Here is an 18,476-nt window from a genome sequence, read left to right on the forward strand (position 1 = left end):
ATCAGGGGGTGCTCTTAACCTATGTCCCGAACCTCTACTTTCACGCTCTCTTCACAGTGACGTCACCAGCGAGGAACTTAGAGCTTGTCGTCTGCTTGGCGCGCGAAGATTTGCTAGTAAGACCACAAACAATTCTTTATTTATTTTGGGTTTTTGCTATGTTGAATGATGTTGCTTTCTTTTCTAGTGGTGTACGTGGACGAATATTATTTAATAGAGAAAAGGTCTATATATCGGAAGATTTCTTTACGTGGGCTTGGCTGTACAGACATGCAATATTGCAAGATAGTGTGAACTTGAGTACGTGTGTACATATGTATTTTTACGTGTATTTGTCTTTCATCTCCAAGTGTCCCACATTATAGAATTAGGGATGTACCGATATATCGGTATCGGTAATATCAGCCACTTTTGGGAGTATCGGTATCGGCATTGGCAAATAAACACCGATATTTACCGATACATTTTTCAAACTATTTTCAGTTTGTTTAATATTAACAGTGACACTTATATTTCATCGGTTTCTTTTAGAGTTAAAAGTTGTTTTAAATTATTATCAATTGTACAATCAATCGATTTCTTTATGCATGTATACGCCTTTGGTTTGCTCTATTCATACCCAACTGATAGTTTTAGTCCCTCCATGCCAAAATAGTGAAGAAAAGACAAAGGTCCTCAGTCAGGATCATAGATACCCTAAGAAAATTTTCTAGGGGGAGCCGATTTCCCGATTTCAAAGTAAAATAAAGTAATTTTATTTTTCCTTATTCTTTTTCATAAATTTCTATGTATGCATGAAGTTCATAATTTAAAATAATTTTTCGATATTTTTTCTGCTTATTGGTCCTCTAGATCAGCGTTTCCCAACCTTTTGCAACTTGCGGCACACTATAGGTGTAACTTGAATTCTCGCGGCACACCCATATTATATATATATATATATATATATATATATTATTTGTAAATATAAAATACCGTGGTATTTTTATGTGATTACTGCTCTCCTTAGAGAAAAGAAAGCTCGATCACTGATTTTCCCCCGTGGTAAATTATTATGCTTATTTTTCATTCTAATTTTAAAATAGAAAACAATTGCAATGAAATATAGACTAGGGTTTTTAAAAATCCACTTTCTCTTTCGAAAACTGTATCTAACCTTTAACTAAAAGGGAAGATCACTAAATAACGAATAAATAAACAAATCTCCTATACTTTTAAAACACAAATGTAGGTAATTTGTATGCATATTTGCTTTGTTGAATTTATTGAATGATATGTTAAAATTTCAAGTTACGAAATAGTCTGCAACAATAAAGAAGCAATAATGATCATGACAATGATAAATGCGTTTTCCAACATTAAAAATGTAGAGAAAAGTAACACAGTATGAAACTTAAAATTGTAGATTTATAGTAGAGGTTCATAGTAATGTGAAATACAAATATACATTTTCCCCTATGTCTTGCAATTTGATTCCTATAGAATTAATAATTTGTTTCGATTTCCTCGCGGCACACTAGCGGCCCATTCGCGGCACACCAGTGTGCCGCGGCACACCGGTTGGGAAACGCTGCTCTAGATGTTTATTTAAGTTAGAAATCAGAATAAAACTCGGGACGTCGTGTGGGTAGAACAGGTGGGGTGATTGCCCCACGCCTTGCACCACAGAATGGAAGAGTTTGACCGTTGAGGAAAACTAGCAGGTTAACTATTTCTAATTCATTGTTGAGATTAGTGTTGTCCACGAGACGAGACCGAGGCGAGAAATGATTCGCCTCGTCTGCAATTCGAGACGAGAAGAATCTTTTAAATTCATTTAATATTAAAAATATGGGAGTTCTCGTCTCGTTTACGAGGCAAGATGAGAAACTTCACCGAGTCTCATTGGCAACACGAGTTCACCCAAGCATTAAACCTTAAACACCGGTTTAGTGCTGCATGGTTCATCGTGAAAAAAAAATTAAAAAACTATAAATTGATAAACTGATTGTAAGAACGCAATTAAGAGCATTCAAAGATACACAAGTCATTACACAATATACTCCAATAACAAATATGGTTTAACTGTTGTTATATCTCATCCTTCGTGGATCTCTCGTGACTTTAGGAAGTCAGGACAAATTTTGTACACAAATTTATACAAGAGGCTAGAGAAACTTCGAGGCGAGAAGAAAAGAGCTTTTTTCGAAAATCGATTCTACAAGACGAGAAAATCTAATTTCTCGTCTCGTCTAGATTCGTAACACTAGTTAGCATACAAATATTTAGATATAAACCAAATACATTTTTCCGGACTGTGTACTATTAATGTCACGAAGTGCAATCATAGCGTCAACAATGGTTACATTGAATATAATCTGTGATGGATAGTCGACATGACGTTTAAAACGGATGAGTTCCGTTTTAATAATCGTGTGGAGAAGATATGAATTGGCAATTTTAAACTTTAAGCCTGAGTGCCGTATATTGAACAAAATAAATTGCTAGGTATCAAAGGGCTTCCGCAACTGAATGCATTTACGATCAATTATTATTATTATTATTATTATTATTATTATTATTATTATTATTATTATTATTATTATTATTATTATTATTATTATCCATGGTTTTAAGTATTTATTGAGTTATTCTTATCAGTGATCACAAAGTAATCTATTTGTGCCGGGTGTGGAACTCACCTTATCATTGGGTCTGCAATTACTTTAACTCCAGGCACCGAAAATTTCAGAGATTACTCTGGTAAAACACATATTTATCTGCAACTTTGCTTAAATACATTCACAGCAACATTTCAGATATAAATACATTTAAAATGTAATTATAATTCAACAATTATCTATCTCATCAAAAAATAAATAAATGATCATGCAACACAAGTACATCGTTAATTGTCCATAATATAAATTGCGTTAAGAAGATGTTCTATTTATTGCTGGCTTATTTATTATTTATTTATTTATTTAATTGTAGTTTGTGTGTAGGAGAATGTTGTAACAGCGAAAATGTTATGCATAAAGAAAGAAAAAAGATATTCTGGCTGCTTCGTACACCTCTATACCTACTTGCTGCTCCTCGCTGGTGACGTCACGCAAAACGAGGAGCGAAGCGTCTGTGCGTATAGCTCAACCTTTCCTTCTAGTAACCTTGGTTTTAAATAGAGAATGGAAGAAAAAAGCAACTGAAATGTGAATGTCGGGTTATTCGTATTTATTTGAGAATTATACTGTAGCTTATAAGCAAAAAAGATGCTTAAAAACTCCACTCCTCTCCCCCAATTCCGAGATTAATAAAAAAGGGCTTCTTCTAAATTCGTTACCGATATAAGATAAAGAAATACCTGTAAAGACAGGCACATATCCATAGGGAGAAAATGACGGATAATGAAATTGCAGTGACGAAACTTCATTTGCTGCAGTTAATGCCTCCTCCAAACCGAAACCTGAAGACATACAGTACCTGTTTTTTTTTTTTCAAGCACCTGGAGGATGGCCACCCCTGGCCCAGGAGGGGAACTGCAATTTTTAAGTTGCCAAGAGCTAGCCAAGAGTCTAAGTTCTTTCCCCTCCAGAAAATCAGTAAACAAAACATTGGTTACAACTGTGTTAGTTAAGTTTTATTTGGAAGAATCGTCTGTTAAAAACTACTACCAAATAATCAGACATAAAGCTTAGCTAATATTCAGAAATGTCCGAAACGTGATATTTGTGAAACATAAGAGAGAGAGAGAGAGAGAAAATTAGACCTGCACATAAGTCCCTCGGTTATAATTTTAAACAAAGGAAAACTTACCGTTAGGTTTCCCACTGCGGGAGTCAAAGTTGCCCCTACTCTGGATTTGCAAAACAATTTCGGTTCTTTCTAGATACGTGTTAAAACACATTAGATTTACTTACATACTATAGTATTGAACGTATTCACTGTAGTTATGCAATGTGCTTAAATAATAGCTGTTTCACATTAAGTATTGCGGGCTGCTATGGTACAATGATAGGGCGATCACCTCTTGTAAGTGGGATTTTTAGTTCGATCCCATCTCGCGCCAAGTGGTCTCTGTAGTAGACAAACACGATGTGGTGGGTTTTCTTGGAGTTCTCCCGTTTCCTCTTACCCCTTTGATTCCATAATTTCATTATTTTCATCATCACTACTCGGCATAATCGTGGGACGTAAATCTCCAAGATATCATTTTACATTAAGTATTATGTGATTCAAGGTCTGTGTATTCGCAACTTAGGTTACATCACGTTTCTGAAAAAAGCACTTTTAGTGACCGTACTTCCTAATTCATGTCTCCATTGAGTTTCGTGAGAGAGAAATGTGCATCACAGTAAAACCAAGTGAGATTTCACCACTCAATTGCAAAAAGGATAAAATAATAGAAACTCGAACGTGGGACTGCTGAGTGAAAAGCAAGGAGTTTTCCAATACGAAATTAATACACTCCGCGACACATTTAATTTATATTCGTTTTAATTTGATAAAAATAGTGTACTCTTTCCCACAAACATTATCACATGACTTGTTGCAATTCACGTGGAAACGTATAATATTTTTTCTCACGAACATGAACATGTCAAAAACGATTAGATACAAAAACGAAGATCCACACCCAGAATCGAACCTAGCACCTTCGGAACTTAAGACAGCCACTCTAACCACACGACTAACAAACGACTACTTCATAGCGTCCTTATTCAATTATTTCCAGCAACTATCTCCAGAATTACCTATTACACGTAACAAAGAGCGAGGGATCATTTTACAATTACCTTGTTAGCTATTTTATCATACTATACACGCGTTCTGTTAGAATACTCTGAATTCTGCTGCGAGAGAAAAATACGAAACAGTAGTAAAGAAACAGAATTATCACCAATCACAATATACAAATCACGATGAAAAAGCTTCGTAAGTTCATAATATAGCAACGAAGCTTCTCGCCACATAACACAACATGTATGTAGTGTAGTGGTTAAATCACGTGACTCCTGTTCGGCGCACTCCGCTTCGAATCCACAGTAGTGTAGCTTGAACTTTTTCCTCAACAAAAAGACGACATTCTTGAAAATAGCTGCAACGTACTGTAGTAATCCGTCAGTTCCATGCAGAAAAATAATGCAGGATTCAGAAGTGTTCTATTCAACAACTATAGTGAAAATGACATAAAATGAGCAAAAAGCAAACAGTACTTTCACGTCATTTATTTGTCCATGTTTTCTTTGTAGAAAAGTTATTGGACAGTTGCTGTAAACAATATTATCCACATAGTTTAAAATAATTTGATCAGTCCCTCATTATAGTAAAGGGCCTAGCGGAATAAGCATGTGAAAACTGCCCCCGAGTATATATGCACCAAATTTACAGTATTGATTAACATTTATGAGAAACTTAGTTTCCCAAATTTTCAGCCCCCCAAGCGCTTTTGGAGGGGTGTTAGTAGGGGGGAAGGAAAATTGAAATTATTTTTTTCTCTTGAACGGCTGCACCGATTTTCATGAAAAAATATGTTAAGTGTTCTCAACAAGAGAAAAGATGGAAAATATTTTTTTAAAATTTTTTTGGTCATTTTTTTTGAAATTTTTAAAAAAATATTAGTGAAAGACTAACTGGGACACCCACAACTTTTTGTGCCAGTTGCCTTGTCTTGAGAGGGTTCCTAACATCATATATTGTTTTCATTTTGTTTGCAAGTGTACCTCATAGTGAAAAAAGGCACATGTATCGTGGCGGACATAAGTCTTTGACCAGGTAATGGCGACTGCTTTGAAACAAATGTAGAGTATGAGAATTAAAACTGTCATATCTGTAGTTTCGTGTGGAGAAGAAACAAACTTGTGAACCAAAGGTTTAAGAACAACTCATGTTATTAATATAAACTTTGCCGAAGATTATTAACTTACGTAGGTCGTTCAATAAAGATGTGGCCTGACCCATTTCCAGTTGAGATAGATTATATATATTTATAACGTGGAATGGTACATATCTGTATGGGAATATTGCAAAATATCAGCCTTCTATCCTAAATCATTCTTTTGTTACATATCCTAATCCATGACAGGGTGTGACTATGGACGAAGTTGAGGCCAGAGCCGTGATTCGTTAGCTGCTTTTAAAGGGGAAATCGCCCAAGGAGATTCACAAGGAGATTACCGATGTGTATGGTGATGTTGCCCCATCCTACAGCATGGAGAAACTGTGGAACAATGGATTTAGATGTGGTCGGACATCAGTGCAAAATGGCCCAAGTCCAGGAAGGCCTCAATCAGCCATTCATGATGACACTGTGAAACAAGTGGAGGCATTAATCCTGGCAGACAAACGAATAACTATCCACGAACTATCCCAACAGGGCAAAATAAGCGTAGGATCCATCCAAACAATCATCCATGACCATCTGCACCTGTCAAAATTGAGTGCCAGGTGGATTCCAAGACTGTTGCAACCTTTTCAGAAGCAACAACGTGTGCTAGCATCAAAGCAATGTTTGGAACTGTGCAATCGTGTGCCAAAGGACTTTTTTACCCGTCTCATTATACAGGAAACATGGGTCCATACGTTTGATCCCGAGACCAAAATGGAGTCCAAGCAGTGGTGTCTCAAGGGGTCACCAGCCCCCAAAATGGCTCGTGTGGTACCATCAGCTGGCAAGGTGATGTTGAGTGTTTTTTGAGATTGTGAGGGTTTCATCATGGCCAATTACCTTCCCAATGGTGCCACAATTACTAGACAGTACTACAGTGACCTGCTACAAAAGTTACGAGCAAAACTCAAAGCATCCAGACGAGGAAAACTGTCCAAAGGTGTGCTGCTGCTCCAGGACAATGCACTGTGTCACAATGCTGGCATTGCCAGAAGACAAGCAGCCACTTATGGGTACGACATTTTGCCGCATCCCCCGTACTCGCCTGATCTGGCACCGTCCGACTTATTCCTCTTTCCCACGCTGAAGATATTTCTTAGGGGAAACGTTTCTCTTCAACTGCGGACCTCATTTCTGCCACATCAGCATGCTTCACAGAGCAACCTGCACAATTTTACAAGGATGGTATACATGCATTGAAGCACCGGTGGGAGAAGTGTGTAAGTTTGCGTGGTGGCTATGTAGAGAAGGAGTAAACTTTTCGCAAAAGATCAAGAAACTCTCTCAATTGCAAGTGGGTCAGGCCGCATCTTTATTGAACGCCCCACGTATATCATCATAAAAGAAATACGAAAAACTTTTTGAAACGAAGAAAAATAACATACAACTTCGCAAGCGGAGGCAAAGAAACCTAACGTAACCGGACTAAAGACAAATCATTTACACTGTAATGATCGTGGTTCAGTGGTCAAGGCGCTTCACCAGTAAGCTGGAGGTTCTTGGATCGAATCCACGTCGGGCAACTTTTTTATTTACTTAAGGAATTTTGATGGTGATTGATCAGCGATGCCACACGTTTTATTATATTCAGATATTTGTATACTCGGATGTTTCAATACGTGAAGCATCAAATCTTCAGGAATAATAATAGTAATGATAATAATAATAATTTCGTAGAAGATTAAAAATTAGAAACTTATTATCGTTCAGTTCATACCATTACAAGCAGAAACGTGATATTAGGCAAAAAATATTTCGGTTTAGTTTAATGTTGTCCATGAGAAGAGGAATTTCTCATCTCTCCTGCATGAGGGGAACTGCAATTTTTAAGTTGCCAAGAGCTAGCCAAGAGTCTAAGTTCTTTCCCCTCCAGAAAATCAGTAAACTAAACATTGATTACAACTGTGTTAGTTAAGTTTTATTTGGAAGAACCGTCTGCTAAAAACTACTACAGACATAAAGCTTAGCTGATATTCAGAAATGTCCGAAACATGTGATATTTGTGAAACATAAGAGAGAGAGAGAGAGAGAGAGAGAGAGAGAAATACGCGGGAAATTCAAGACCAAAAAGGAAATTTCTGTCTCTAGATGTGGGATTTCATAACGTTTCAGGTTGGTATCATTGGTTTGCTGTCTGTATTCTATGTCTGTGATATGATGTGTGTCCCATAATCGATTGTAAATAGAAATGTTCGTTTAGTTATTCAGAATAGGCGCATTTAGTTAGACGGTTACATCCTGCCGAGACATCGATCCATTTCCCATTGCTCCTTTCAGTCCAAAAGCGAGAAATATAACCACTTGAACACCTTGAAGGTGACTAAGGATATAGATTCTAATTAACTTATATAGCAAACATTTATTCATACAAAATATACAACTTACATACATGTATTTACACATAAATATTTTTATATCACAGTAAGCGTATTTGAGGGTTTAAGGGAAGGAGGCGTCCAAAGCGTCATTTGACGATAGGCTCTTCATACTTGTGAGGGTAAATTTTGAGGTCAAGCTTGTAGGAGAGCGGTCGGCCATTTTTCTGGTTATGAACAGGAGAATAAACAGGAGTTCCTTGTCGCTTGGTCTTTCTGTGGCTTCTGGCGGCAATTTCTGCTTTCGTTGTCTTGCAGTTGGCCTTCTTCCTGTTCAGATGATGGTGCAAGTAACAGAGGCCAATTATTAACGGTATGAACAGCAACACAATCGGAAGCAAATAAGACAACGGGATGTTGCTAGTCCCACCACTCGATACTGCAAAAAAACAAGAAAACATGCATTTAAGGTTATAGGAACAAAACCGAAAACCTAAATAAAACTCTGAGGGATTTAGGTACGTAACTACTTCTCCATTACAAAATGAAAGCACTCATTCTGAGTTCTCCGCAATACCATACCATAATACAGCGTTTCTCAAATTTCTTTCAAGTGGAAACCACTTTTATTAGTTAGAATGATCTATGAACCATCCTATTCTTCTTTTCTTCGAAAGCAAATTTGTACAACCTTTATCTCATTAAATGGTATAATCCAGTATTTCTCAACCTTTTCTGATTGACGGCACTTTACTGAACATCCCCAACACCGTAACACTTAGTGATGTACGCAGAAATTTGTCAAGGAGTGTTCAAGTTTCCAAGCTCATATAATTTCAGGTCTTTGTACATTATCTCTTTTATCTTTGCATAATACTTTGCTCAAGAGAGATTAAAACCCCGAAACCCCACTGCGTACGCCACTGGACACACTTATTTGATCTTTTATTAATAACAATGGGCCGTATGCAGAGTGATTAGTGTCATACTAAAGAGTTCGACTAACATATGTTTCCTGCAGTAGTCAGGCCTTTAGCATGACGCTAATCATACGTCAAAACGACTCTGCATAAGGCGGAATATAACTTATAGTCGTGTAAGCCTATAAGATTTTATACAGTACTGACTTTAGTTTTGAACAGTGACGTATTTACGATTTTGTTTCGGGAGGGGCTTTGCTAACTTTCAGGGGGGGGGGGTTTGCCTAAAAATGTGAAAATTCTGCAAGATATTTCATATACTTTGCTATAGTAAGTAAGATTTCGGGAGGGCTTAAGCCCGGAACTCCCCTAAATACGCCACTGGTTTTGAACATTGTTGCTGCCATTGGAGGGGTTGATTGGTGCAGTCTGTCTGAAAATTGGTTTCAACTAATTCTTAAATGCTTCATGATTATTACGTTCTAAATTTTGCGACACATTTTAAATTTTGCACAATCTAAGCTGTTTAAGATTCTCAATTATAGTGTGTAATGTGCAACTCACTTGAATATTATTTCTATGTCGTTTTAAAGTTTCCTTGTCGCTATATGGTTAGCGTACTTGCCTTTGGCGTGGGACATCCAGGTCCGATTCCCGGCAGAAGCTGATATGGCCCGAATCCCAAATTAAGTTGTAGGCCCACGTCTCATATAGCCTCGTTGTTGAAATGGACGCTAATCTCAAATCCATCCAATCCAATCTATGTCGTTTACGACAAAAGTTCAATCTAGGAGAAACACAAGGTCATATCTTGATAACCACTTGTAGTTCGCAGATATCAGTTTGAGAAACGCTGCTCTAAGGAATGAATATTGAACTTATGAATAACTCCAATAAGACAAAAGCAACCACATAATGTTTATGTTTCTAAAAATCTCTTTAGATTATTATTTTTACTACAGAAGAACTCATCAAACAAGCTTCAAAAGTGAAACCTGTGCTTTTCGTAACAATGTCCAGAACATTAAATATTTAAACATTACCCAAAGGACTTTACCAAGTTTCTTGATTATAAGAGAAGTCTGCGAAAACAATAATTGGTTTAGTATCCGGAAAACTTTACTATAATCATTATGCATGCTTTGAACTAGTATCTGAGCTTTCTGGCTTTGCAGCACATAAAAGCTTTATTTACGCCGGACCGTTGGTTTTCAGTTAGGTCCGAATTAACACATAAAAGGTTGATTTAAGTCGAGCAGTTGGTTTCAGTTAGGTCCGAATTAAGCACATAAAAGGTTTATTTAAGCCGGGCAGTTGGTTTTCAGTTAGGTCCGAATTAACACATAAAAGGTTTATTTAAACCGGGCAGTTGGTTTTCAGTTAGGTCCGAATTAACACATAAAAGGTTTATTTAAACCGGGCAGTTGGTTTTCAGTTAGGTCCGAATTAAGCACATAAAAAGGTTTATTTAAGCCGGGCAGTTGGTTTTCAGTTAGATCCAAATAAAGAGATGGTTTGCTGCAAACTTGCCTTGGTTCTTGTTTGTTTGGCTTATTTCATGTTTAACTTACCTATTACTAATTACTTGATTTGCCATTCATTTCCTGGACTTCTACTGTAATTTGCATGTCGGGATATGGTTGCCCCGGCTGCTCCAAGTCTTTTCGTGTAGCAACTAATTTACTATAAGCTAATTAACTTATATAGAGACAAGCCAACTTGCATTGTATTGATAAGCTTGTAACAATTTTAATGATAGGCCTATTAAGAGTAATATTTCCCCCGTCGCACTGGCTTTTCCTATCTACTGTTAGTTCTGGCTTTCCAGTCCAGACTTCATTACTTCTTAATTCGTCACGACAAATTACCTCAAGATATTAGGTTATAATTTAAAAATTATATTGAGCAGGGAATTCGAACATACGACTATACGCCAAAGTTATGTTCATCTCTATACGGTTGATACATTAAATACCATCGATAATATCCGGATGTATCAAAAGTTCGGGGTCACAAATCAATTCCATTATGAGTAAAGATACAAAAAAATGTAAAAGGGAAGAAAGTTGTTGGAAATAGGTGATTTCCAGTCAAAAACGATGAAATATTTCCAATCGCATCAGCCATTTGGGTTCCACACAGGTTAAGGCGTCCTATTTTAGATAAAAAAAAAATCTATATTTCCAGTTTAGCAGTCTGTTCGAACGCAACGCAAGGACACGTAAAAACGACACAAGAACAGAAATGGCCCTGGGCAATTTGCCGCCCTGTGCAATGGTATCATTTGCCGCCTCTCTCTCCAAATCTTAAAAGCCACGATTTTGAGTTTTCTACCCCATTATGAACAACGATGGGAATGGAAAGAGCACCGGCACTCAGAAAAGCATAAACACTATAAATACCATGTCTTGTGTCTGTTTTTTCTTTGAATAATAATCTATCATCTTAGTGGAACATAAAGCAAACACACCAACAGAGGACAGAAAGGAATCTTTTTCATAGAATTCGATATCGGGCTTCAATCTCAATATATCAGTTTAAAATTTCTTTTATTTGTTGATTTTCCTTCTACATCTAATTAAAAAAAAAATATTTAAAAAACTTGTTTCCACCTTCAATGATAAGGAACTTGTTTGTGACAAAGACAAGACTAGTTTTCATATCAAAACTGTGATAACTAACTAAGTGGAACAGGTGTTCGCTATTGTTCGAGAATTGAGCTCTTATATTGGACAACAACCAAGCAATTCATGCTGGGATTTGTTTGACCATTTGCTGTAGGACTGTCCATGTGACCGTAAACTAATGCGACCTAAACACGATTTATGAATGGAGTCTTCAAATAGAAGGTCAATTTTGTAAATTTAACTATCATCATCATGAAGTCTGTTTCCAACAAGAAATATTTATTTTAAATAATGACAGATTTTGACGCCCCTCGAAAGTTGGCGGCCAAGCACAGGGAATATGCACATTGTTATGTGAGGGAACACAGAACACCTGGAATCCGTTTCCCACGAATGCTGTACTGTTGGTATGGTTAGGGCCCGACGGGACCGTCTGCTTAACTGGTAACGTTGCTTTTTATTAAACAGAGCGTGCTTGGAGCACGACCGTCTGGTGTCATTGGAGAACTTCCACAATTTTAGACTGAAAAAACACTTATTTCTAACAACTTTCGTCTCGTTCTCTAGTTCCATTTTTCTTACTCTTAACGCAGTTGGCCTATGACGTCTAACTTTTGATACACCCTATAAAATTAATTCCCTATGAATATGTACAAAAATTTCGTCAAGGGGGGTTAAGCTCGTATCATTCCACGACACTTATCATACGAGGGCTGATCAGAAAGTAAGGTTACAAAGGCTGCAGTGAAACGTCTTTAAATTATTTTATACAACCAATACAGCCAAAAGATGGTTCATACATTAGGTTATTTTTCGACATAGTCTCCATATTGGTAGAGGCACTTGTCGCATCGTGGGATAAGTTCGAAGAATCCCTCCTGGTAAATGCCCTGTCCTTTCGTTTTCAGCCACGTTGTTACGTAGTGTTTCACTTCCTCGTCTGAAGAAAAGAGACGGCCTCCTAGGTGCTCCTTTTCTAGCAATTCTGTCATCATATGCCATAACGTTATCCTCCTGTTGTCCGGAATCAGTTCTTCCACGCGAGCTGTGTTCAAATCTGTTGATGCTTTGCTAGGGCGATCACTGTGCTCCTCACCGGTGACGTTTTCTCTGCTAGCCGCAAGCCTTCGACATTATTCTGCGGCATGCTCACTAGACATTACATTCTCCCCGTAAACTTCTACCAGATTCCGGTGAATTTCAGCCGTGGTTACATGTTTCGCCCACAAAAATCAAATAACTGAGCGGATATCTTCGCGAGACCAGTTTTCCAAACGAATCGACATTTGTGTTTACACACAACTAGCACCATAGATGGTGGGTGGCTGAAACTCTGCACAGTTGCCAACTCCATGTATTAAAATTACCGCACACTTCTGATTCTTCTATAACAGACGATACTCTAGAATTGTAACCTTAGTTTCTGATACTTCCCCGTATATACCGTATATATTTGTGTTTCCATACTATCCAGGAAAAATTACAACCCGGAAACCCTCCTTTGCCTACGACACTGTTTATGAGTAGGTTTGAACTTACGTATTTCTGGAGATGTTATGACTGTGAGATATGCTCCTCGGAAGGTGTATCCAGCAGAGCTTGCAGCCAGGCAGATATAAAACCCTGAATCTTGTCCTCGGGTCAACGGAAGCCTCAATTTGCTCAGATATTTGTTTTCTTCTAAACTTACGTGCTGACTGTAATTCATTACCTGAAACAGTAACAGAATTAGGTGATTTTTACACATAATATTAGAAACAATGCTTTCATAACATTAACGATTAACCAGTAGCACTGTTCAAGACCGTACCCAGGGGATATGAGAGGCTTGATCAATTTCTTCTGAAAATTTTCATTTTACACTACACGAATACTCTTGTTACTTTTTCGACAAATCCCTTACCAGTTGAGAGAAGAGGGAAGCATGAGCCTGGTATGATAATCTAAATAAAATAAAATACATTTATTATTACTAATATGCATTGCAAAGTGCGTATTCAGCATGTTAAAAATAATTGCACAGTCGACGGGAAAAAGTTGATTCTCACTCATATAATTTCTTTTGGCAAAATTTACGTAATGGATGATCAAATTAGAACAGAAATGACATTATTTTAACGTCTGTCGATCATACCCTGTAGGCTACAAGGGTCAGATGATGGAAGAATTTGATGTAATGAAGAATATGGAGGAAATAAACCAACCGTGAGAAAACCAACGGGCACAATGTTACCCACTATATGGTTTGGGCTGAAAGCTAACTAGAATTGAGCACTCTAACAGTGAGTCATCACTTTGACTACGAGCAGATTAGAACATATTTTAATACAGATAAAGTCTGGCTCACTTTGTCTAAAATTAATAACCATAAACCATTTCATGTGGCCGATAATTCTTATTATGACGATGTACTAGCATTGTTACCGCAACCAACCCCTGTTGCTATAATTGGGTAGGAATTTACCTGAAGAACAGTAGCTTCTAAATATTTTAATATTCCGCACATGGTTCTATTTATAAACAGTTAACATGCGCTTTTATTTATAAAAACACTACGTGCGTTTACTACAAATCATTATGAGAAGCAGATAAGAGCAATCAGCGCCACCATCATCATGTGGTGGAAGAGGAACATCAGCGCCATCCTACACAGGAGCAGCTACAAAATTCCGAGGATCATCACAACTAGTATCAGTTTCGGCTGGTCAATTCTCTCCCTTGGCTTGGAGTGGAGCTCTGAGAGAAACTTATCCTAACCCAAGCCTCTTAGCTTGCAGTGGAGCTCTGAAGTTTTCTTTCCCACTTAACTTGCAGTGGAGCTTTGTTGGGAATTTAAGCCTTCTCTTAGCTTGCAGCGAAGCTCTGAAGTTTCCTTTCCCACCTAACTTGCAGTGGAGCTTTGTTGGGAATTTAAGCCTTCTCTTAGCTTGCAGCGGAGCTCTGAAGTTTCCTTTCCCACCTAACTTGCAGTGGAGCTTTGTTGGGAACTTAAGCCTTCTCTTAGCTTGCAGCGAAGCTCTGAAGTTTCCTTTCCCACCTAACTTGCAGTGGAGCTTTGTTGGGAATTTAAGCCTTCTCTTAGCTTGCAGCGAAGCTCTGAGTTTCCTTTCCCACCTAACTTGCAGTGGAGCTTTGTTGGGAACTTAATACCTCTCTTAACTTGCAGTGGAGCGCTGAAGTTTCCTTTCCCACCTAACTTGCAGTGGAGCTTTGTTGGGAACTTAAGCCCTTTCTTAGCTTGCAATGGAGCTCTGAAGTTTCCTTTCCCACCTAACTTGCAGTGGAGCTTTTAGGAATTTAGTGGGTAGGAATTTACCTGAAGAACAGTAGCTTCTAAATATTTTAATATTCCGCACATGGTTCTATTTATAAACAGTTAACATGCGCTTTTATTTATAAAAACACTACGTGTGTTTACTACAAATCATTATGAGAAGCAGATAAGAGCAATCAGCGCCACCATCATCATGTGGTGGAAGAGGAACATCAGCGCCATCCTACACAGGAGAAGCTACAAAATTCCGAGGATCATCACAACTAGTATCAGTTTCGGCTGGTCAATTCTCTCCCTTGGCTTGGAGTGGAGCTCTGAGAGAAACTTATCCTAACCCAAGCCTCTTAGCTTGCAGTGGAGCTCTGAAGTTTTCTTTCCCACTTAACTTGCAGTGGAGCTTTGTTGGGAATTTAAGCCTTCTCTTAGCTTGCAGCGAAGCTCTGAAGTTTCCTTTCCCACCTAACTTGCAGTGGAGCTTTGTTGGGAATTTAAGCCTTCTCTTAGCTTGCAGCGGAGCTCTGAAGTTTCCTTTCCCACCTAACTTGCAGTGGAGCTTTGTTGGGAACTTAAGCCTTCTCTTAGCTTGCAGCGAAGCTCTGAAGTTTCCTTTCCCACCTAACTTGCAGTGGAGCTTTGTTGGGAATTTAAGCCTTCTCTTAGCTTGCAGCGAAGCTCTGAAGTTTCCTTTCCCACCTAACTTGCAGTGGAGCTTTGTTGGGAACTTAATACCTCTCTTAACTTGCAGTGGAGCGCTGAAGTTTCCTTTCCCACCTAACTTGCAGTGGAGCTTTGTTGGGAACTTAAGCCCTTTCTTAGCTTGCAATGGAGCTCTGAAGTTTCCTTTCCCACCTAACTTGCAGTGGAGCTTTGTTGGGAACTTAAGCCCTCTCTTAGCTTGCAATGGAGCTCTGAAGTTTCCTTTCTCACCTAACTTGCAGTGGAGCTTTGTTGGGAACTTAAGTCCTTTCTTAGCTTGCATTGAAGCCCTGAAGTTTCCTTTCCCACCTAACTTGCAGTGGAACTTTCTTGGGAACTTAAGCCCTCTCTTAGCTTGCAGTGGAGCTTTGAAGTTTCCTTTCCCACCTAACTTACAGTGAAGCTTTGTTGGGAACTTAAGCCCTCTCTTAGCTTGCAATGGAGCTCTGAAGTTTCCTTTCCCACCTAACTTGCAGTGGAGCTTTGTTGGGAACTTAAGCCCTCTCTTAACTTGCAGTGAAGCTCTGAAGTTTTCTTTCCCACTAAACTTGCAGTGTAGGTCTGTTGGGAACTTAACGTTTCTCTTAGCTTTCAGTGGAGCTCTAAAAGAGCCTTACCCTAACCCAAGTCTCTTAACTTGCAGTGGAGCTCTGAGGTTTCATTTCACAGTTAGCTTGTAACGGAGCTCTGAGGTTTCATTTCCCACTTAGCTTGCAGTGAAGCTCTGTTGGAAACTTAACCATCTCTTAGCTTGCAGTGGAGTTTTAAGATATTCCTATCCACAAAGCACCCAGCTTGCTGTGGAGTGTCGTGGTTCTCCTTTTCTGCCTAGCTTGTTGTGGAGCTTTGTGGGACTCCAGCTTTTCTTTACTTGCAGTGGAGCATTGAGAATCCTACTCCAACTTACTCAGTTTGCAGCTGAGCTTTGTGCTATTGTAACTCTATGACAATTCTTGTTGAGATTCCTTCATCCAAATTTTTATGCTGGATGTCTGGTCCTAATATGATTAATAAGACACATTATTTTCTACTTCTGATGACGTTTTCGTAGAAATGTTGACCTCCTTTCAGCTATGATTGGATATGCCAAGGTGTTCTGATAGGTCAGAAATCGCAGAATCTATTTATAGATTATTTAAATCTCATACATTATCTATTTTCTAGGTTCTCATATGCCTCTTAGTAATCCCAATGTGAAGACTAATGGCCTCATAGACACCAATATATATGCATTTGCATGTGTTCCGAAGGTACCTCCTTGAAAGGCGATTAAGCAAGTATGTACTTATATTGTAGTAATAAAGAGCCGCAATAAAATTCAGGGTATTTTTTATTGCCCTCGTATATATATATATATATATATATATATATATATATATATATATATATAGGGCGCGCTCGGTAGCTCAACATTTGATACTTCAAGAAGCCCAGTATTTCGACATTTTTGAGTACTTTCCTGGCACACAAGGCTCGCTCTACAGTTCAAAAGTTTTGCAGCCACCATGTTCGGTAGTTCAACATTTGGCAAAACGGCTAGCAGATTGCTCTGTACTTCAATGGTTGCCCAATAGTTCCACGCACTATTGATAAATAGACCTGACAGAAGGCGTTACCGCAACATTGTACTGTAGATGTAAACAAACACCCTCTCTTCTCCCTTCTATTTCACCGCCGAGCCGGACGATGTGGTGCAAGCGAGCAATTTAAAGCATGCATTGTTGAATTTCCTTAGTGCTCACGCAACAATTTTTATAGAGGGAGTTTGGCTATGGGCATACAATCGGAAGTGCTCACCAACTACCTCTATAAAAACTGTTGCGGAAGTACTGCAGTATTTTGAAACATGAATATTTGGATAGGGTACATACTAGTTCCTAAGGGAAGTCTTGGCCCGACTACGGTAGATCCCATAGTTTTGGAGCTGTGGACCTTTAAAGTTAATTTTTTCATGTTTTCGGCAGCCTATAACTCCGAAAGGAAGCATTTGTGCACCCAAGTTGGTCCATATATACATTTTGTCCTATGTTGTTGTCAGGAATCATCTCCCAAACGTTGTCGATGTTGTTTGAAACACCCTGTAAATGGCAATAAGATTTACCTTAGTACGCGTGTATGCTTACCTCGAACATTTCGCCGTTGTATTCAATGTATGAGTTGCTGTTGGAGGAATTGTCATCGATGCGTCTTAGCCACTGGATCGTTGGAGGCAACTCGCTCTCTACCAAACAACGTAAGATGGCGGGGGAGCCAGACATCACTGTTATGTTCTCTGGATGGTTCTCCAACAGCTTTGGCTTCTCCTTCGGGCGCTCTGGAAACAATCGAAACTTCACTTAATTCAGATTCAGAGGGCAATGCATTAATGTCTGTACTTTGCCTACATCTGTTACATAAAGATTACAATTTGTTTCCAACATGTAAAATATAGATAAAATGTGTTCGGCTAAAGCATTTAAAACGATAAACATGGCCAGATCAGCACGCAAAACTCACATTTTCCCAACAAGATAGAGTTACAGAATGAAACTTAACTACGGTGCATGAATTTTAGGTTAAACAAACGCTCTAAAGTTAAATGCATCTACACATACACGAAGGACACCAGAAACAATCATACATAAGGTTTCTGCACATTTTAACGCTCGGGGTAAAAAGTAAATTTTTGTGGAGAATGTTAGTTTTTCATTTAGCTCTTCCAAATCACCTTTTTAGCTTTGTTTCTGTTTCTGGCGAATTTTGCATGACTGATGAGTATATTATTTTAGATGTCAGACCGTT

At 38.3% G+C, this 18,476-nt stretch overlaps 2 protein-coding genes across 2 annotated transcripts in view; one reads left to right on the plus strand and one right to left on the minus strand.

Annotated features, from left to right (window-relative positions):
- Positions 1–6,187: 6,187 nt before the first annotated feature.
- On the plus strand, positions 6,188–6,673 carry LOC145666243 (uncharacterized). The gene has a single exon (XM_081733308.1). The coding sequence runs from the start codon at positions 6,188–6,190 to the stop codon at positions 6,671–6,673; it is 486 nt and encodes a 161-aa protein (XP_081589434.1).
- Positions 6,674–8,202: 1,529 nt separating this feature from the next.
- LOC145666945 (fibroblast growth factor receptor-like 1) overlaps positions 8,203–18,476 on the minus strand; it is a 90,005-nt gene continuing 79,731 nt past the window's right edge. The window contains exons 9-11 of the mRNA XM_081734565.1: positions 17,819–18,009; positions 13,265–13,436; positions 8,203–8,617 (exon numbers count right to left, since the gene is read on the minus strand). Of these exons, the coding sequence (XP_081590691.1) occupies positions 8,328–8,617; positions 13,265–13,436; positions 17,819–18,009 (653 nt within the window). The 3' untranslated portion in view covers positions 8,203–8,327. The remainder of the gene's footprint in view (positions 8,618–13,264; positions 13,437–17,818; positions 18,010–18,476) is intronic.

Source organism: Thermobia domestica, chromosome 12 (genome assembly GCF_964235325.1).
Source record: "Thermobia domestica chromosome 12, izTheDome1.hap1.1, whole genome shotgun sequence".
Lineage (NCBI taxonomy): Eukaryota > Metazoa > Arthropoda > Insecta > Zygentoma > Lepismatidae > Thermobia > Thermobia domestica.